This window comes from Pieris napi, assembly GCF_905475465.1.
Source record: "Pieris napi chromosome W unlocalized genomic scaffold, ilPieNapi1.2 SUPER_W_unloc_1, whole genome shotgun sequence".
NCBI classification, from domain to species: domain Eukaryota; kingdom Metazoa; phylum Arthropoda; class Insecta; order Lepidoptera; family Pieridae; genus Pieris; species Pieris napi.
The window spans coordinates 520,833-543,152 of NW_025920860.1; the positions used below are offsets into that span (position 1 = coordinate 520,833).

General features: G+C 33.0%; 1 protein-coding gene and 3 long non-coding RNA genes across 6 annotated transcripts in view; 2 read left to right on the forward strand and 2 right to left on the reverse strand.

Annotated features, from left to right (window-relative positions):
• Positions 1–748: 748 nt before the first annotated feature.
• Positions 749–22,320, reverse strand: part of LOC125062911 (gamma-aminobutyric acid receptor subunit beta-like) — a 33,300-nt gene continuing 11,728 nt past the window's right edge. The window contains exons 2-9 of the mRNA XM_047669121.1: positions 9,966–10,060; positions 9,037–9,104; positions 2,420–2,646; positions 2,197–2,279; positions 1,773–1,913; positions 1,286–1,570; positions 970–1,133; positions 749–880 (exon numbers count right to left, since the gene is read on the reverse strand). Of these exons, the coding sequence (XP_047525077.1) occupies positions 749–880; positions 970–1,133; positions 1,286–1,570; positions 1,773–1,913; positions 2,197–2,279; positions 2,420–2,646; positions 9,037–9,104; positions 9,966–10,060 (1,195 nt within the window). The remainder of the gene's footprint in view (positions 881–969; positions 1,134–1,285; positions 1,571–1,772; positions 1,914–2,196; positions 2,280–2,419; positions 2,647–9,036; positions 9,105–9,965; positions 10,061–22,320) is intronic.
• Positions 14,734–16,069, reverse strand: LOC125062905. The gene is made up of 2 exons (XR_007119362.1): positions 15,865–16,069; positions 14,734–14,763 (listed from the first exon to the last, which is right to left on the reverse strand). It is a non-coding gene; the product is annotated as an uncharacterized LOC125062905 (long non-coding RNA).
• LOC125062902 lies at positions 16,585–18,043 on the forward strand. 2 transcript variants are annotated; one of them, XR_007119357.1, is made up of 2 exons: positions 16,585–16,912; positions 18,014–18,043. It is a non-coding gene; the product is annotated as an uncharacterized LOC125062902 (long non-coding RNA). The 2 variants fall into 2 exon arrangements; XR_007119358.1 differs by having other exon boundaries at positions 16,585–16,903.
• On the forward strand, positions 19,611–21,070 carry LOC125062901. 2 transcript variants are annotated; one of them, XR_007119355.1, is made up of 2 exons: positions 19,611–19,938; positions 21,041–21,070. It is a non-coding gene; the product is annotated as an uncharacterized LOC125062901 (long non-coding RNA). The 2 variants fall into 2 exon arrangements; XR_007119356.1 differs by having other exon boundaries at positions 19,611–19,929.

A 22,320-nucleotide genomic window follows, 5' to 3' on the forward strand; every position in this document is an offset into this window, starting at 1 on the left:
TACGTGGAAATCTTTAGAGGAGGCCTTTGTCGACAGACAAGCTGTTCCAGACAAACATCCAGTTGCCGAACATACAATGATTAAACCAATTTAATTTAGTAAGTACTTCGAAAGTAATTATGTTAGGCATGTATTAATTAATAAGTATTATTGTAAGATAGAAACAGCAATAAAGGCTATTTTATTTTATTTATTTATTTAATTTATTTATTATATTAACTATGATACTATACACTGAAAAGTCTACGTAATTTGTATAGAATGACCTTTATTAGATTCTGTTGATTCGTGCCACTTACATCATAAACAAAGATAAATTCAATACAATCAACGTAGTTACGTAGCACGTTATTGAACTACGTAGATTAGATGCAAAGATTTAAATATTACATAGTTTGGCCAAAATGATTTCTAGTGTAATTGCACAAAAAAAAAAGTCCTGTTATTTAATTTAGTTCTTCGCCGAGAAGTACCAGATCGTCAGCTACGACATCCGAAACGTGAAGGTATATAATCCAGTACATTAGGTTGAAGCAGACCAATAAAACTGGAAATCCAATGCGTGAGTATTGGTCGATGTCCGAAGGTGTCATGCAAAGCAGCTTGTTGATACTCTGTAAATATTTTCCAACTTTTAATTATATTTAATTTTTAGACTATTATAAATTATTGTATTATACATTCGCGTGGCGAACTTTCGCGTTGCATTACCAAATTCGAATTTGCTTAACAATTGAGTATTAGAACGTCAACTAACCTTCGATTCTTGTAGTAGATGCGGTGGTATTTCTTCTTCTGTAGGGGGGGAAGGAGCTGGCGCTGGCGGTGAGGGGGCTCTTGCAGCATAAATCGTGTTTTCATGGACTTCGAAGGATAACTCCTGTGTGTGAGAGTTGTAGGACTAAATTAAAGGCTCAAATGTTTTTCAGTTATAGGCTTTGATTTAAACTAAAATAATGTTGTACGTACCGATGAGCGGCTAGGCCGAGCAGTGGAAGGCGGTGGAAGTGGCTCAGACGTGCCAGGAGGCTCATCGATATATATCTTTGTCTCGGCAACCATTTGCTGGATAGCAGTAGATTGTTGTTTCTTCATTTCCATCCTTTTAGTCATGTATCCAACAGCAGCGAATTCTGAAAAGGATATAAGGTTAATTCACCCTTTCCAACTTAGCAAAGTGATAGCATTTTAGCAATTATTAAATATATTCTTTAAATATTACTGTTTAAAAAAAATCTTGATACAAATCTATACATAAAAAGCATAATATTTAAAAATTGCTTACCTAATAGACTAGTGAACACCATTCCGAAGCAGAATTCCAAATAAACGTCAATGGATTTAATATACGAAACCTTGGGAAGAGCAGCGTTAGTTGAAGACATCAGGGTCGTCATTGTCAGTACAGTGGTCACACCAAGATAGATACGTGCGTGTATTGCATCGCCATTCAACCAGAATGATATCCATGATATAATTACAATTATTCCAGATGATATGTATATTTGAATTATATAGTATCCCATTGAACGCTCAAATTGAAAATCACATAGAAGTCGGGAGTGGTTTCCTGCAAAAGAAATCTTGTTTAGTTAAATGTTTCGATAAATTAGAAAAAGATAGAGATTTTTAAAAGAAAGAGCATAATGAAGTTGAACGACCCGAACAATAGTCGAATCAAGCGATTAACATGCAAATGGTCATTGTAATAGACCATAAAGAAATAAAAGGCTCATTCTTCATCACTGGTAAATATGGATAGTGCCAAGTACCTGTCGTACGAGAAATCTCCATAGCTCGTTGTCGATGGCCCAGAACCTTGAACTGCGGTAGGGACTTGACTTCACTTGATATGTCTACGGAGTTGGGCCCCTCATTCCACTTATAACGGATGTCTTGCACGGTGTGGCTAACTGTACCATGCAGAAATATGGAACGATAAAATAAGCACCCATTCCACTGGGGTTTTAGTATATTGTAGAGTGAATGAGCCATCTACCAAAGCGAATATTTCGAAGTGAAATGGAAAAAAAATGTATGGCAAAAAGAAAGCGTTTGTTTGTATATGTCTACAAGCTACTTGGATATCCACAATAGTTTTTGAGTTTAAAGAAAACTTAATTATTATGTAACTTAAGCGCAAAACTATACATGGTCTTTGTTTTCATAATAAAGTAAGCTTGGTATGAAACTCACAGCTTTCGATTTCAATCTTGCACAGTTGACGATCCATAGGAAAGTATTGTAGGTCCATGGGACAGGAAGCCGTTATTGTTAATCTAAAAAGAAATACTCATATAGTAATACAATTATTCTAATGTGTCCGTTTATCAAATAATTCATCCTGGGAATTCTTAAAAGGTATAACTAAAACGCGAGCTGAACTTGGAACTACTAAAATATTACTTTTACTACTAACCTATTGGCTCGTGTAATAGATCCAGAATGATGAATACGCATATATTCATTGCGTGTTGTTACATCGTGAAAATAGGATTGTTTTTCGTTTACGAAAAATGTGTCAGGCACCCATATGTTCCTAATAAATTCTGATCCAACTGTCAATGTCTCAATACCTGGCCGCTTTTTGTATGCAAGCCTTGGATCAGTCCAGTACTGAAGGAAGTATAAGTCCAATGTGAAATCCTAAAAATAAAAAGAGTTATAGAAAAGATCTCACTTCAATTGCAAACACAATTATTCATTCCGGACGTCGTTCAAAAAACTGTGATATCCAATAATTCCTAAAGGAGACGTTTCGAATAGAAATTCTAAAAGTTTTTGTTAACACAAAACCGCCAATATTAATATCGCGAATGAGTTTTTGGATAGTTTTTGTTAAAAAATTAAGAGCAATTTAATACAACTTTAATGAATATTAAACATTTGTTAATGCAGGATAGTATGAAAGTTAAAGATAATTTATTTTCTTGAAAAAAGGATTATAAATTACACAAGATGTTTCCTTGAACAGAGGTGTAATCGGAATGAATTAGCAAAACTACAAACTAAAGCACGCCTTGTTCCTTATGTAGCAGATACGACGTCTGACGCCTAGTTGCCACTTGATAGTTTCAGGCGCTATACACCAACAACAGTTAATAAATTATAGAGATGGGATGGGAAGAAACGTATCCTTTATTTTTAAATGTGCCTTTTTTTAGTCACCGGAATCCACAACTTGTGTTTGATATAAATTCTCATATTGTTGCAGACATATTAAAACTAGTAAGACAGCTAGTTAGTATTTTAATTTTAAATTATAATAATACGTTATTTATTGAAACGTTGTCATAGATATGTCTATATGTCTGCAAATGAGATTAAAAAAATAACAAATTTTTGTTTTGTTTGCTCATTATATTAATTAAGTACACGTAAAACATTGATGGAATATCATTTTACATAACTGTATTCAGTTGGAATCGAAAGATAATTTAGAACATATATTTACTAACAATCTAACAGCTATAGTTTTGGTCACGTCAGTGGTGTCTTTATGTATGTCGTCCCCTTGATTTGGTGCCCACTAGGGGTCACAAACCCTGGTCACAGTTAGACGGTGTAATTTGGAATCGTTATCAAGGGAGAACCATGAGTGTCTTTGCGGAGCCTGCCTATTCTTATTTAAACTCAGTCTGGTGGGTTGTCCTGGTCAAAAATGTCTCGCCGCTTTTTTAGTCGTCGAGTAGTTTTTGGTATAGTTAGCTGTCCTGCAAGCTGTTTGGGGTGCTTTTGAAGTCTTAGTTTGTAGTTATACCCATGTGTGATTGTTTCCTCTTTTACCATGGGCATATTAAGAAATTCATGGACTTCTGTTGTTTTGCGAAACCATGGGGTGTTTGATATTTGCTTGAGTGTGTAATTTTGACACACTAACTGCAATTCTCCATTTGGCCAACCAGTCTTCTACCTTATTTAGGCCATTTTGTAGGATTTTAGAGGCCACAATGGGACTTCTGTTGGAGGTAAGAAGAGCCATCAGAGTGTCATCAGCGAAGGTGGCGATAGTTATCTCTGGGCTCTGTGGTAGGTCGTGTGTATACAGTGTGTACAGGGCGGGTCCGAGGACTGAGCCCTGTGGCACACCTGCGCAAATTTCGTAAAAACCGGAAGTGCTGGCACCTTCTTTAACTTGAAATATTCTGTTAGACAAGTATGATTGTAGGATCCTATAGAATGTGTGTGGCAATAAGGATTTTATTTTTATCAAAAGACCCTTATGCCACACTCTGTCAAAGGCTTGTTGTACGTCAAGAAATACAGATGAGCAGTATTCTCTCCTCTCGAGGGAGTTTCTTATTTTTCTACATACTCTGTGGACTTGTTCTATTGTGGCATGTTCTTGCCTAAAGCCAAACTGATGTTCTGGTATGATAGGTTTTTGTTTTATTATGTTTAGCATTCTGTGTAGTAGAGATTTCTCAAATAATTTGGACATAATAGGCAGCAGACTAATCTATATGATGTGATTTCGTGAATCGGTTTTCCAGGTTTGTGGATCATAGTCACTTGTGATACCTTCCATAAGTCTGAGTAGTATCCAGCTCTTAGGATTGCATTAAATAGCATTGTAAGGTACACTATCTTTCTATCGATTCCTTTTTGTCTATTAAGTCATAGCCCGGTGCTTTATTATTGTCCATAGATTTGATGTTGCGATTAATTTCCCGTGGTGTCACTAGTTTTAATGGTAGTCAAGTTGCAGGTCTTGGTCAATGATTAGTTCGATATCCGATTCATCTACATTAGGACTGGGGTCATTCGGTTTGAATACTTGACTGAGATGATTAGCAAAAACTTCAGCTTTTTCTCGTTCCGTTCTAATCCACTGCCCGTTCTGCGTTCGTAGTGGTGGCTTTTGGTGTAGTGGTCGAGCTAAGTTTTTGAAGGCTCTCCAGAGCGAGAAATCGGTGGCTTTTGTTGCTGACAATCCTTCCTGGTATTTACTCAAGGCTGCTTCGTTAGCTTCGGATATTAGGGATTTTAAATCACGTATCGCTTTATTAAGCGCAGTTTTGTCATATGTCAGTCTACTAGTGTGCCATATTCGACGTAGCCTTCGTTTTTCTAATATTTTTGTCGTATGGTGTCCGAGTAGGTCTTACTCTGTGGCAGACGAGCAGTGATTTCGGGCGTGGACATCCAGCAGCTTTCTTGGATCACTTCGGTTAGTAAGCGAGTTGCGTGATCAATGTCTGCTTCACTTTTTAAGGCAATTGTTAGGTCTAGTCTGTCATGGACCAGTTCTCGATATGAGTTCCAATCAGTTCGATTATTGTACAATTTAAGGCTGTGTTCTTTGCTCAAGGCAGTAATTCCAATTGTCAATATAACTGGAACATGGTTTGTACTCGAGTCTAAGCAAGTTTGTATTTGGTAAGAAAGTCTAGACAGGCCTTTTATGACGAAAAAGTCTATGACGTCCGGAAGCCTGTTTGAGTCAGTCGGCCAGTTGATCGGGTCCGTCGTTGAGATCACTGTGATTGTGATTGTGTTTATCTATACTTTTCTTAAGGTCTCTGCCTCTTGTTGTCGTTAGCCTAGAGGCCCAATGAACGTGCTTGGCATTCCAATCACCTCGGTTCAATCCTTCCCTCTCCTCTGGTACTTACACTCTTCCTGGTTACAATTTAATTAGAAATGACCGACTGGGCATGCGTGGAGGTGGTGTGGCAATTTACTTACGTTCTCACATCCCATCATTAACTCATCGCCACAGCCTCCATTTGGCAATGCAGCCGAGCATCTCCTTATCGAAGTTCTTCTACCCACTTCTAAGCTTCTCCTGGGAGTCTTCTATTCCCCTTCATCATCGGTGGACTACTTTGATTCCTTTGAAGACACCATTGACCAATTTTCTCCCTTATATAAAAACACAATAGTCATGGGTGACTTTAACACATGTCTGCTGAAAAATGATTCTCGCTCCAGACGGCTCCTTTCTTTAACTTACTCTTACAACCTACAAAACTTATATCTTAACGCTACGCATAAAGTCCCCGGTTTTACTCCGTCACTTTTGGATCTTATTTTTGTTTCCTCTCCTCACCTTGTCACTAAGCATGGGCAACTTCCTGCTGTCGCCTTCTCTCACCATGACCTTCTCTATCTCTCATTTAAAGCGAAGCCACCCAAACAGAAGCCCACGGTAGTTATGCGTCGCAGCTTTGGTGGAATCGACCATGATAGCCTGCTCAGTGATGCTTCCAAAATTGACTGGAGTGGTCTGTACGACTTAGCTTACCTCGACGACAAAGTTGAGTTGTTCACTTCTTCCATCACAAACCTCTATGATAAGCACGCCCCATTGAGACGTGTTAAACTTAAACATTTACCTGCTCCCTGGCACTCTGATGAGATAAAAAGATTGATTCACAAAAAAAACAGAGCCATAGCTAAAATGAGAACTGCCAAATCTGATGCGGAGCGCGAAAAATATAAAGTAGTTTGCAATCGTTGTTATACTCGCTGTCGTGATGCTCAAAGGCAACATATCCACGACTCAGTATCCAATGGCGACACCTCAAAAATCGGATTGGCAGATCGGCACAGGATATTATTTCTTCAGCAATAGATATAAACAACCTTAACTCTCACTTCACCTGCCCACGATAAGTCTTCTCTTAGGAAGACAATCAATAAACTAGCTTCTCTTCCAACTCCAAACTTCATGCCATTTAATTTCACTGAATTCACCGAGCGCGAAGTGGAGGGTTGCATCCTGTCTATCTCGTCGAATGCTGTCGGATGTGATCAAGTTAGTCGTGCTATGATCTTACCTATCTTGCCAGCTATTCTTCAAGTTATTACTCATATTTTTAATTATTCAGTTACTAGTGGTAAATTCCCTACTTCTTGGAAGGATAGTTTAGTTATTTCTATTCCCAAACGGCCCGATCCCACTAACTTTTCTGACTTCCGGCCCATTTCTATTCCACCATTCCTATCTAAAGCTCTAGAGCGCCTTATACACTCGCAGCTTACCGGATTTCTGAATAAAAACTCAATTCTAGACCCTCTCCAATCGGGTTTCCGCCCGGGGCATAGCACGACTACTGCATTGGTTAAAGTTTGTGACGACATTCGCCGAGGGATGGATGGTGGGCAGCTCACTGTTCTCACTCTGCTTTACTTTAGCAATGCTTTCAATACTGTGAACTTTGAAATTCTGCTTGGGTTGCTTCGCTCTATGAATATCTGTCCATCCGCTATTGACTGGTTTCATAGCTATCATAACGGTCGTCGGCAGCGTATTAAAATGAATGATGCTTACTCTCAGTGGAATAATATAAGTACTGGTGTTCCGCAGGGTGGCGTTCTTTCACCTCTTCTTTTTTCTATCTTTATCAACACCCTGACTGCACATCTATCCGCTAATTATCACCTTTACGTTGATGACCTCCAAATCTACGTTCAGTCTACACTGGATGAGCTTCCTCTTGCAATACAGGCGATGAATGATGATCTTGAAAACATAGCCAACTGGAGTAAAGACTTTGGTCTTCAAATTAATCCTGCCAAGAGTCAAGTCATTATCATCGGAAGCCCTTTCTTTATTTCAAGAGTCAAATGGGCTCAGCCCCCTGGTGTTTACCTTGATGGTGTGGCCTTGGCCCTCAATAAGACTGTTAAAAACCTTGGGGTCTTCTTCGACCAAACGTTTTCCTGGGGTCATCACGTAAAGGAGATCAGCCGTAAACTTTACGCAGTTTCTTTTACTCTGAGACGTCTTTCTAATTTCCTTCCTATCCGCACTAAAACTATGTTAGCGCAGTCTCTTTTGCTTCCTATTCTCGATTATGCGGACTCATGCTCCTCTGAATTGAACGAAGAGCTACTTGACAAGATCGAACGCCTGCAGAATTTCTGCATACGTTTCATATTTGGTCTTAGAAAATATGTCCATGTGTCTAAATTCCGCAGGCAGCTGGGGTGGCTACCTGTTCGATTCAGACGTCACGCTCATCTTCTTCAACTTCTATACTCCATTCTTTTCAATCCGAAAACCCCTTCTTATGTCAAAAATCACTTCAAATTCTTAGGTCCTTCTAACTATATGTTACGCTCTTCTAATAGATGTTTATTTGGAAATTCCATCCCACACTTCATCCTTCTTAGGCAATTCATTTACGATCTCCACTATTAAGTTGTGGAATAGGCTGCCCGACTCCATACGATTGGCTACCTCTCTGTCATCTTTACAAACTCTTCTGTATAATCATTTCTTAACCTTATCCTATCCTGATCAATCGTGACTTGTATAATTGTTCTTGTATTATGTTTCCTTTTACATCACTATTCGCTGTTCATGAATTTGTAAGATTAGCTTTTAAGTTTTTAGTCTGTTATTAATTTTTTTTTTATTACTTTAGATTAAGGTTCTATATATATATATATATATTATTTTTATTTTTTTATATAACATTTGGTTCTGCACTTCTCGCACGCATCATGTTTCTTTTTTTTTTTAGTTTTTCTCTTTAACTAGGGTTGCCTGGAGAGATCGCTTTACAAGCGATAAGGCCGCCCGTTGCATCCCTTATAACTTTTATGTATTGTGTTTCTTTTATTTGCAACGAAGTGTAAATAAATAAAAAAAAAATTACAAACATTAAATACATTCAAAACAAGATTACTGAAAGTAAGAAAATAATTATTGCGAGTGGCAATTTTGAGGTGTAAACGCCAATATGGGACACAGTAGAGACAATAGTAAGAAACCCACAAACACAACAGATACCTTCTCAAAAACATAAAAAGCTCAAAACAAAATAACAACAATAAAGCATCGACAGAGTCTTGGGTCTTGAGCAAATTACATATTTATCTTTTTTGACACACCTGGAAGGTAACACTACTTGCCAATGAAGTTTTAAATTTGGAACAGTAAATAGCATTTGTGGTAGTGTTAAACCGACCAGGAGGTCTGCTCCAATGCCCCGGCATGCTCGCAGTCTAGTGTCTAGGCCTGCTCGGTCGCTCGGCGCTGAGCCGAAGCGGCCAAGAAAAGCGTTACCTGACATTGACTAGTACCATGTTAACTTCGGAGATGGAGCTGATAGACAGCACATTCATGGTGACGCCCACCTCCACTGGCGGACCTGCAATCAAGCCTAATCGTGAGTCGAGCACGCATGCGCGAGATAATAAAATATAATTTTACTTTCGTATTTTCTGAAATATTAATTTTAAATATGCTTCTTAAAGAATTGTGCAACAATAATAGTTCTAGAAACGAGACATTCAGCTCTCCTGACAGCTCAGACAATGAGCTTAAATTATTCAAAGCGAATTCAAATATTATTATTTATGTAAGAAATTACTTCGGGCAAATGTACAAACAGAATAGTAATGTAGTTTTGTTGTCATAACACACTATTGATTTGAATTTACATTCATAGTCGCGCTAGTAAAATTTTACTTACTAAGCCCTAAAAATTAAATAACATTTAAGAAATATGCATAATTTTTTTCGTCGCTGTTCTATTGTAGATGTGGGCGCAAATTTATATATAATGATTATATTTTTACAAACGTGTAAAGATTGATATTAATTGCAGGTAAATATTTATTTAATTCGGTTTAGTTCGGTTGAGCGGCCGAACCAATCAGAAGCCTTTAAAAAGTGGACTTTAATGTCGAAAGTAAATGGCTGATGCCAACAAACCAATAATTTATGACGTCATTATCTTCAACAATTCATCGTGGTGTCCGGACACAACAATTATGGCGTGTTCAATCGCCGACATAGACATTCTGGAACATAGCTTTCGTCGTCCAATGCTATCCTATATTTTGATTTACATCACATAACAACAACAAATTATTATGTTAACAAAAAGTTTGAGAAATTTTGAACGTGTGCACTATTACCACTCTTGCACTCACAGCAAAATTATGTAAATAGCGTTAGATTTTTGCAGTAAGCAAAGCGGAGTTTTGGGAATATGAAGATCACTCACCGCCATAATTGGGCCTCACTCTTTTGTCGTAGCTGACAGTCAGGGAATCCAAAATAGCCGAGACATCGTCATACGCTCCTCCGCCTCCCGCGCCCCTGTTGACAATGCTTCATTATATCATCTTTTATTTACGTGAATGTCAAGTTTCCTATTGATGACTATTTTTTTTTTCATATACCAGGCATCTAATGGGCCTTAACAGTGCTATCCTCTGTTGCCAGTTGTTACACTTTTTCCTTGAAGGACTAAATTTCCGCCGTTGAGCGGCGGTGTGAGATAACTCTAAATATATCGTTAAAATTAATCTATCACTTTCAATTCCCATATTGAAATTAACATAAATTTAATTTACTTAAATGATATATTTTTACATATTCTCTTTTATTAAATTCACGAAAGCGCGAGATGTAATGCTAATTATTATTATAATGCGGAAGTTAACATTTAACTCCGAACTGTCATCATCAAAGCAAAATAATAAAACAATTTTATTGCTTTAGCTGAAGGTTATTTAAATGCGGGCATTAGGAGATTATTTAAACTAAAAAAAACCATACAACTTGTCCATAAGCATTAATTTTGTTCGGAATTTTGACAATAAAAAATTTACAAATTATAAATAAAGGTGATTTATATAAAGTTAGGCTGTGTTCTATGGTTTAGCCGCGTCTATTCCGTGGTTGCGTGAGCCTCGTTAAATATATATATTTTATTTTAAAGACAATTCACACCTATTGACCTAGTCCCATGCTAAGCTGGTGAAGCTTGTGTAGCAGTGGTGATAGCTGGACAGCAATTTGAAAAAAGAGATATTGTATTGCATAGTCGTGATGATAATTTGCAAAAAATTTCAGAGTTACACAGATCTTATGACAGCTTACAATGTCCTTTGATGCTATGTCGTGGAGAAAATGGTTATGCCATTAATATTTCTCAAGTTGACCCAATCGGTGGTACACCTCTGCGTAAAACAGTGTCATGTATGAACTACTATTGCTACCGTATAATGACAAGACGTAACAATTTCAATACTTTGCTTAGTTATGGAATGTTAACAAACCAATACTTGGTAGATCAATATGCGAAAATTGAATCTGAGATTGGCCTACATCCGTAATAATCAAACTAAATTGAGAGCTGAAAATTACGTTCATCTTCAGGATGCTTTACAGGCGAATGAACACCGCAACGGCATTGGGCAGTTGGTTACTACCTTCATCATTCACAGATGGACCTCGATATTTACACGAAAAATCGCAAGACGCCATGACTTACGTAAGAAATTACGGCAAACCTGATTTATTTATAACTGCAACATGTAACCCAAATTGGCCGGAAATCAAAGAAAATATTAACACCAATTTAACTCCACAAGACAGATACGATATAGTTAACAGAGTCTTCCATTTAAAAGTACAGAAACTCCTGCACCTCATTAACAAGTCTCATATATTCGGTCCGCCGCGATGTCATATGTACACAATAGAATGGCAGAAACGTGGCTTGCCACATGTACACCTGTTGGTGTGGTTAGTGAACAAAATTAGACAAAACCAAATTGACAGGGTTATTTCAGCTGAATTACCGGATAAAAATGAAGATCCTATCCTGTACGAAATCGTAAAGAAACATATGGTACATGGCCCTTGCGGGACTTTAAACCCGAATTCTCCATGTATGCGAGGTTCTAAAGGCAGCAAAAAATTTCCGAAGTCGTTCCAAACTCAAACAAGTACTAGCGATGACGGATATCCCAAATATCGTCGACGATCGCCAGAACAGGGTGGGCAAAATGCTACCGTCCGAAACCATGATATTGATATGGATCGTTCCCTATAATCCGGTCCTTTTGAAAATTTTCGATGCCCACATCAACGTAGAGTTGTGCAATTCAATATGTTACTAAGTACATTAATAAAGGCAGTCAGTGATCAAGCCACTTTCAGCATACAATCACCAAATGAAGTGGAAAAATATCAGTCTGGACGTTACATCTGCAGCTCTGAAGCTGTATGAAGGATTTTATCATTCGAAGTGCACGGCCGGGCTCCCACAATTGTCCACCTTGCAGTTCATTTAGAAAATGGACAAAGAGTATATTTCACAGAGAACAATATACAAGAAGTTGTTAATAACCCGCGGGATACAACATTGACAGCATTCTTCAAGTTATGTGCTCAAGATGATTTCGCGAAAACACTGACATATGATAGAGTTCCAGGTTACTATACATGGAACCAGAGTTCTAAAACTTTTCAACGGCGAAAACAAGGTACTGCGGTTGATGGTTTCCCCGGAGTAAAAAAAACGGATGCTCTTGGCAGAGTCTACGTGGTTCATCCCAACAACAGCGAATGCTTTTATCTGAGAATGTTACTGCATATTTTAAAAGGCCCGACATCCTTTGCACACCTAAGAACTGTACAAGGTGTTGTTTACAATACTTATCAAGCAGCATGCAAAGCTATGGGGCTCTTGGAAGACGATTCTCACTGGGAAAACACATTATCAGAAGCAGCTGTTTGTCGTTTAGCTACATCATTAAGATATTTATTTGCCGTCATAGTAGTGTTTTGTCAATTAACTGATTCTGTTAATCTATGGAATAAATTTCAAGAAAATATGGCAAGTGATATTCTGATTCGGCGACGGCGAGAGTTAAACTCAGATGATGTACAATATGATCAAAACATATTTGACGAAGCATTATTGGAATTGAACAAAGTAGTGCTATTACTTTCGGGTAAATCGATCAAGGATTTTGGGCTGCCGATGCCAGCTAATACTACTAACTCAGATTTAACTAACAGTGCCGAATACACAAGAGAAACATCATACGATCAAACGAGACTTTTACAAAATATAGCTCAAGATGAGCCACGATTAAAGACATCTTTTGCAATGACCATTAATAAATCGCAGGGTCAAACCTTCAACGTTGCAGGCTTAGATTTGAGCGTTGACTGTTTTTCACATGGACAACTGCCCTGCGATTCTGTAACTCACTTCACACACCCTCAGCGCTGATTTTTGCTGTCAAATCGTTCGTTTCGGTGTCATGTTACAATTTGGTATTCTGTTAAACAATAACCGCGACAAAAGCGCCGCTCAAATGAGATTGTTAACATTTGGAACTAAAATTTGGCACTGCTACACTTACGCTCCAAAATTGTTGGTATTTGGTATTCTGATACATACCATTTGACATCTCATCTCACTTAAATGTACATTTTGTACGACAATTGACAAATTAAAAGTTGCTCTTCCCTCGCTGAAATCGTCATTTACCAATTACCAGTGAGTTAGCCATTTTTAGCGAAGTTAAAACTTGTTTTATGTGAAAATATTCTAACATAGGACAATCTATATGTAGCTTGGGGTAAGTTTATAAAATAATATTTATCAATACAGCATTATTTTACGAAAAAAATTATATATATAAACATTAAGCTTCGTGAAATTGAACTTTGTTATTGTTACAGAAGGCCCGTTTCCACTTTTAAAGTTTAAACCTCTATTTCAAGAAATAAATGATGTAATCCATTAAAAAATACTTAATATAATATCTATAGATGGCAAAGAAAATGTAGGCACGAAACGACCAATTGGTTTCTCGGCGTTGGTTATTATCGCTTTTTTCCAATACTCAAGAAATTATATGGTATTGACGAAACCTAGAACATATTATGCTGCTGAGATGAACGAAGAGTCTAGTAAATACTAAATAGATGATCTAAGGTAAACATTTTGATTACTTTAGCATTAAAAATATAATTTTTATCCAAGAACCAATTTTTCGATGCAGTCTTGATCATGTCTTGTCTCCAGCAGAGATAAGTCGAACAAAAAACGATAAATAAGATAGGTAAATATTGTAATATATTTGTATTTTTCTACTATACTAAAATTATAAATCTAATAATTTCAGAGATCCCCAAATGTTCAAAATTCCTGATAGAAAAATACATTCTGCCTTTGAAGAAGAAGAATATTACATGTGTATCATACAACAAGGCCCCTGGATATAAAAAGACACAATAGTGCAGACATTTTCAAATTATTGAATTTCGACTATCCTTCAATTTATAATAAATGATAACACAGTACAATTTCGGTTCCTATATTTTTATAAAATATATTGATATAACATTAAGGTTTTGGATAAAAACATTATTCTGCTTTACACAAGTATGAAATACCATCATTACATACATAATGGTTTAAGTACTTATTGAGCTTTTTTAAATTTATCGTTCATAACTATTACTTTTTACAAACTAATTAGAAAATATATTAAAATAAATATATTTATCTACAAAATAAAGTAGAGGTTATTGATTAGCTCTATGTGAGGCTGTGTTTTAATTAGTTTTTATTATACTTAAGTTTGTTTTACTGAAAGTTATTTTGTAGTGTGTTAAAAGTTTACTATAATCATTAAATTAAATGTTTAAAGTTATTATATTGTTCTTTTATTCACCTATAAAGTAACATGGCTTATATATTTTTCATTTCGGCTTACCTATGTATTTAACTCGGTTACTACGTTTTCTATAGGCAGTCATTAAATAAGTGGTAGATTTAATTAATCATTTTATTAATATAATATTATTAGATACAAAAAAAAATATTATGAAGTACACAATTATCTTAAACACGGTAATACAATTTTTCATATAAAAATCATAGTTGTCCAAACTGCATTCAAAATAGATAAGTGGTCTCGGTTTAATATCTCTTCTTAACATTTCAATAATTGGTCATTTTCTTCCTCATTCTTGACAACTACCACTGATGGCTGTAATACAATGATTATCTGTTAAAATTGTAAATAGGAAAATGTGGTAGGTCACTGTACTGACACAATAATATTGCATAGCAATTTAATTATTGTAAAGTTAAGGTAAATAATAAAAAAACTTGCATAAAACACACAAAAACTTATATATGGGATATCTTTGTATTTCTAAGTAAAGTATCTTAAAAACATGTTTGATAATATTATAACTAAGCCAAATATTATTAAAAGTTTTATGGTAACAAGGCTTAGTAATTTCGCACAGTATTTGATTCAGTACTATGAATAAAAAAAATCTTGAGCAAACCTATATTTAGACTCAAAAATCCAAATCCAAGTATGTACTTTAAAAACAATTATTTATTAATGAAACAAATCCAAGACCCATAAAGGGTATGTTTAGTTTTAAAGTGTAGTCAGCAGCAATAACTATCTTTTGATTGCTTCATTAAATAAGTTATGGCAATGTTGTTTCCAACATTTAAAATTAACGTTGATCACTTGAAATGGTATGAATTTGAGCAATTGAAAGCTTATATATTTGATCCAACATACCTAACATGATTATTTATACTTGTATCCTGAAATCTGAACAATTAAATTAAATTCAACTTGATCAGTTAAAATTAATACTTCTTATATTTCATGAATGGAATTTGAAGTTAGGAAACCTAAAAATATTTTTTTATTTGACATTTTTAACCAACAATTTCATTATTCTTTACAATGTCGCTTCGATTTAACCTATTACATTTGACTTCAAATTTGCCATCAAACAAACAAACTTTGTTAACTGTTTTACTAGTCACTACTTATTCCTATTTATTTACTATGATAGTTATTATATTTCTAAAATAGTTTTAATAGAATTCAGTTTTTATGAGTGTTAGTAAAAACATAGGTAATATTGTTGTTGTGTGTTTGACCTCTGAATCACTTAAAAAGGTTGCAATAGTAGTTTCATGGCATCTAAAAAGTACCAACACTTGCACTTACACAAATGAATAAATATATAAACACTAATTTTTCTTCTTTATAGATAGGTACCCTTTTATTTTATAATTACTCAACAAAATATTATATGAAAACATTGGTATTAACCTTGGTTACCTTTAGTAACATTTTGAAAATTTAAAACACCTATCCATCCTGTTTACTTTGAATCCGTAGCCCATTTGCTGAGAGAATCACTTTTAGCGTGACATCATCTTTTATCTTTTTGTTAAGATAATATTCTTAAATTTTTTACAATATATCCAGATGTTAGGTATCATCCCTTGTTTCGTGCTGAAACATAATTAATATTTTTAAGTTTCTGTCGGTTTATCTTTTTTTTTAATATTTTTTTTAATTCAAACGTCGACCATTTTGTTTTATTAAAAATATTTTGTTTATGTATGATGAAAATTTTGACAATTAACTCTTTTTATAAAATAATAGTTATTCCGTGAGTCCACTACGCAGTAACAGCGCTCCCTTCGTCACTGACATAATTTTTGGAATCTCATGGTATTCTGTTAATAAATTTTACATTACGTCTTGATAAGTGGAGGGAGGTAACCTAGTGAGTTGTTGTCTATTAATATCGTGACAATTGACTCATTTTATTTTATAAAAAGAGTTAATTGTCAAAATTTTCATCATACATAAACAAAATATTTTTAATAAAACAAAAAGGTCGACGTTTTAATTAAAAAAAAATATTAAAAAAAAAGATAAACCGTGAAAATATCTCAAAAATGATTTATCTGATGGAAAATAATAGAATAGCGAGGAAAATTATTAAAACCCATCTGGCAATGGGGCCGCTTAAAGGTAAGTAGTGAGTTTATTTATTAGTCAATCGTAAGTTACGTATTTTGTTTATAACTTCCAATTAAGAGTTTATATTTCGTATTTACCCGACAACTGACCAGCCGTGGTGTATATGAGCGACAGAAACTTAAAAATATTAATTATGTTTCAGCACGAAACAAGGGATACCTAACATCTGGATATATTGTAAAAAATTTAAGAATATTATCTTAACAAAAAGATAAAAGATGATGTCACGCTAAAAGTGATTCTCTCAGCAAATGGGCTACGGATTCAAAGTAAACAGGATGGATAGGTGTTTTAAATTTTCAAAATGTTACTAAAGGTAACCAAGGTTAATACCAATGTTTTCATATAATATTTTGTTGAGTAATTATAAAATAAAAGGGTACCTATCTATAAAGAAGAAAAATTAGTGTTTATATATTTATTCATTTGTGTAAGTGCAAGTGTTGGTACTTTTTAGATGCCATGAAACTACTATTGCAACCTTTTTAAGTGATTCAGAGGTCAAACACACAACAACAATATTACCTATGTTTTTACTAACACTCATAAAAACTGAATTCTATTAAAACTATTTTAGAAATATAATAACTATCATAGTAAATAAATAGGAATAAGTAGTGACTAGTAAAACAGTTAACAAAGTTTGTTTGTTTGATGGCAAATTTGAAGTCAAATGTAATAGGTTAAATCGAAGCGACATTGTAAAGAATAATGAAATTGTTGGTTAAAAATGTCAAATAAAAAAATATTTTTAGGTTTCCTAACTTCAAATTCCATTCATGAAATATAAGAAGTATTAATTTTAACTGATCAAGTTGAATTTAATTTAATTGTTCAGATTTCAGGATACAAGTATAAATAATCATGTTAGGTATGTTGGATCAAATATATAAGCTTTCAATTGCTCAAATTCATACCATTTCAAGTGATCAACGTTAATTTTAAATGTTGGAAACAACATTGCCATAACTTATTTAATGAAGCAATCAAAAGATAGTTATTGCTGCTGACTACACTTTAAAACTAAACATACCCTTTATGGGTCTTGGATTTGTTTCATTAATAAATAATTGTTTTTAAAGTACATACTTGGATTTGGATTTTTGAGTCTAAATATAGGTTTGCTCAAGATTTTTTTTATTCATAGTACTGAATCAAATACTGTGCGAAATTACTAAGCCTTGTTACCATAAAACTTTTAATAATATTTGGCTTAGTTATAATATTATCAAACATGTTTTTAAGATACTTTACTTAGAAATACAAAGATATCCCATATATAAGTTTTTGTGTGTTTTATGCAAGTTTTTTTATTATTTACCTTAACTTTACAATAATTAAATTGCTATGCAATATTATTGTGTCAGTACAGTGACCTACCACATTTTCCTATTTACAATTTTAACAGATAATCATTGTATTACAGCCATCAGTGGTAGTTGTCAAGAATGAGGAAGAAAATGACCAATTATTGAAATGTTAAGAAGAGATATTAAACCGAGACCACTTATCTATTTTGAATGCAGTTTGGACAACTATGATTTTTATATGAAAAATTGTATTACCGTGTTTAAGATAATTGTGTACTTCATAATATTTTTTTTTGTATCTAATAATATTATATTAATAAAATGATTAATTAAATCTACCACTTATTTAATGACTGCCTATAGAAAACGTAGTAACCGAGTTAAATACATAGGTAAGCCGAAATGAAAAATATATAAGCCATGTTACTTTATAGGTGAATAAAAGAACAATATAATAACTTTAAACATTTAATTTAATGATTATAGTAAACTTTTAACACACTACAAAATAACTTTCAGTAAAACAAACTTAAGTATAATAAAAACTAATTAAAACACAGCCTCACATAGAGCTAATCAATAACCTCTACTTTATTTTGTAGATAAATATATTTATTTTAATATATTTTCTAATTAGTTTGTAAAAAGTAATAGTTATGAACGATAAATTTAAAAAAGCTCAATAAGTACTTAAACCATTATGTATGTAATGATGGTATTTCATACTTGTGTAAAGCAGAATAATGTTTTTATCCAAAACCTTAATGTTATATCAATATATTTTATAAAAATATAGGAACCGAAATTGTACTGTGTTATCATTTATTATAAATTGAAGGATAGTCGAAATTCAATAATTTGAAAATGTCTGCACTATTGTGTCTTTTTATATCCAGGGGCCTTGTTGTATGATACACATGTAATATTCTTCTTCTTCAAAGGCAGAATGTATTTTTCTATCAGGAATTTTGAACATTTGGGGATCTCTGAAATTATTAGATTTATAATTTTAGTATAGTAGAAAAATACAAATATATTACAATATTTACCTATCTTATTTATCGTTTTTTGTTCGACTTATCTCTGCTGGAGACAAGACATGATCAAGACTGCATCGAAAAATTGGTTCTTGGATAAAAATTATATTTTTAATGCTAAAGTAATCAAAATGTTTACCTTAGATCATCTATTTAGTATTTACTAGACTCTTCGTTCATCTCAGCAGCATATGTTCTAGGTTTCGTCAATACCATATAATTTCTTGAGTATTGGAAAAAGCGATAATAACCAACGCCGAGAAACCAATTGGTCGTTTCGTGCCTACATTTTCTTCGCCATCTATAGATATTATATTAAGTATTTTTTAATGGATTACATCATTTATTTCTTGAAATAGAGGAGGTTTAAACTTTAAAAGTGGAAACGGGCCTTCTGTAACAAAAACAAAGTTCAATTTCACGAAGCTTAATGTTTATATATATAAATTTTTTTTCATTTTATTTTATAAAAAGAGTTAATTGTCAAAATTTTCATCATACATAAACAAAATATTTTTAATAAAACAAAAAGGTCGACGTTTTAATTAAAAAAAAATATTAAAAAAAAAGATAAACCGTGAAAATATCTCAAAAATGATTTATCTGATGGAAAATAATAGAATAGCGAGGAAAATTATTAAAACCCATCTGGCAATGGGGCCGCTTAAAGGTAAGTAGTGAGTTTATTTATTAGTCAATCGTAAGTTACGTATTTTGTTTATAACTTCCAATTAAGAGTTTATATTTCGTATTTACCCGACAACTGACCAGCCGTGGTGTATATGAGCGACAGAAACTTAAAAATATTAATTATGTTTCAGCACGAAACAAGGGATACCTAACATCTGGATATATTGTAAAAAATTTAAGAATATTATCTTAACAAAAAGATAAAAGATGATGTCACGCTAAAAGTGATTCTCTCAGCAAATGGGCTACGGATTCAAAGTAAACAGGATGGATAGGTGTTTTAAATTTTCAAAATGTTACTAAAGGTAACCAAGGTTAATACCAATGTTTTCATATAATATTTTGTTGAGTAATTATAAAATAAAAGGGTACCTATCTATAAAGAAGAAAAATTAGTGTTTATATATTTATTCATTTGTGTAAGTGCAAGTGTTGGTACTTTTTAGATGCCATGAAACTACTATTGCAACCTTTTTAAGTGATTCAGAGGTCAAACACACAACAACAATATTACCTATGTTTTTACTAACACTCATAAAAACTGAATTCTATTAAAACTATTTTAGAAATATAATAACTATCATAGTAAATAAATAGGAATAAGTAGTGACTAGTAAAACAGTTAACAAAGTTTGTTTGTTTGATGGCAAATTTGAAGTCAAATGTAATAGGTTAAATCGAAGCGACATTGTAAAGAATAATGAAATTGTTGGTTAAAAATGTCAAATAAAAAAATATTTTTAGGTTTCCTAACTTCAAATTCCATTCATGAAATATAAGAAGTATTAATTTTAACTGATCAAGTTGAATTTAATTTAATTGTTCAGATTTCAGGATACAAGTATAAATAATCATGTTAGGTATGTTGGATCAAATATATAAGCTTTCAATTGCTCAAATTCATACCATTTCAAGTGATCAACGTTAATTTTAAATGTTGGAAACAACATTGCCATAACTTATTTAATGAAGCAATCAAAAGATAGTTATTGCTGCTGACTACACTTTAAAACTAAACATACCCTTTATGGGTCTTGGATTTGTTTCATTAATAAATAATTGTTTTTAAAGTACATACTTGGATTTGGATTTTTGAGTCTAAATATAGGTTTGCTCAAGATTTTTTTTTATTCATAGTACTGAATCAAATACTGTGCGAAATTACTAAGCCTTGTTACCATAAAACTTTTAATAATATTTGGCTTAGTTATAATATTATCAAACATGTTTTTAAGATACTTTACTTAGAAATACAAAGATATCCCATATATAAGTTTTTGTGTGTTTTATGCAAGTTTTTTTATTATTTACCTTAACTTTACAATAATTAAATTGCTATGCAATATTATTGTGTCAGTACAGTGACCTACCACATTTTCCTATTTACAATTTTAACAGATAATCATTGTATTACAGCCATCAGTGGTAGTTGTCAAGAATGAGGAAGAAAATGACCAATTATTGAAATGTTAAGAAGAGATATTAAACCGAGACCACTTATCTATTTTGAATGCAGTTTGGACAACTATGATTTTTATATGAAAAATTGTATTACCGTGTTTAAGATAATTGTGTACTTCATAATATTTTTTTTTGTATCTAATAATATTATATTAATAAAATGATTAATTAAATCTACCACTTATTTAATGACTGCCTATAGAAAACGTAGTAACCGAGTTAAATACATAGGTAAGCCGAAATGAAAAATATATAAGCCATGTTACTTTATAGGTGAATAAAAGAACAATATAATAACTTTAAACATTTAATTTAATGATTATAGTAAACTTTTAACACACTACAAAATAACTTTCAGTAAAACAAACTTAAGTATAATAAAAACTAATTAAAACACAGCCTCACATAGAGCTAATCAATAACCTCTACTTTATTTTGTAGATAAATATATTTATTTTAATATATTTTCTAATTAGTTTGTAAAAAGTAATAGTTATGAACGATAAATTTAAAAAAGCTCAATAAGTACTTAAACCATTATGTATGTAATGATGGTATTTCATACTTGTGTAAAGCAGAATAATGTTTTTATCCAAAACCTTAATGTTATATCAATATATTTTATAAAAATATAGGAACCGAAATTGTACTGTGTTATCATTTATTATAAATTGAAGGATAGTCGAAATTCAATAATTTGAAAATGTCTGCACTATTGTGTCTTTTTATATCCAGGGGCCTTGTTGTATGATACACATGTAATATTCTTCTTCTTCAAAGGCAGAATGTATTTTTCTATCAGGAATTTTGAACATTTGGGGATCTCTGAAATTATTAGATTTATAATTTTAGTATAGTAGAAAAATACAAATATATTACAATATTTACCTATCTTATTTATCGTTTTTTGTTCGACTTATCTCTGCTGGAGACAAGACATGATCAAGACTGCATCGAAAAATTGGTTCTTGGATAAAAATTATATTTTTAATGCTAAAGTAATCAAAATGTTTACCTTAGATCATCTATTTAGTATTTACTAGACTCTTCGTTCATCTCAGCAGCATATGTTCTAGGTTTCGTCAATACCATATAATTTCTTGAGTATTGGAAAAAGCGATAATAACCAACGCCGAGAAACCAATTGGTCGTTTCGTGCCTACATTTTCTTCGCCATCTATAGATATTATATTAAGTATTTTTTAATGGATTACATCATTTATTTCTTGAAATAG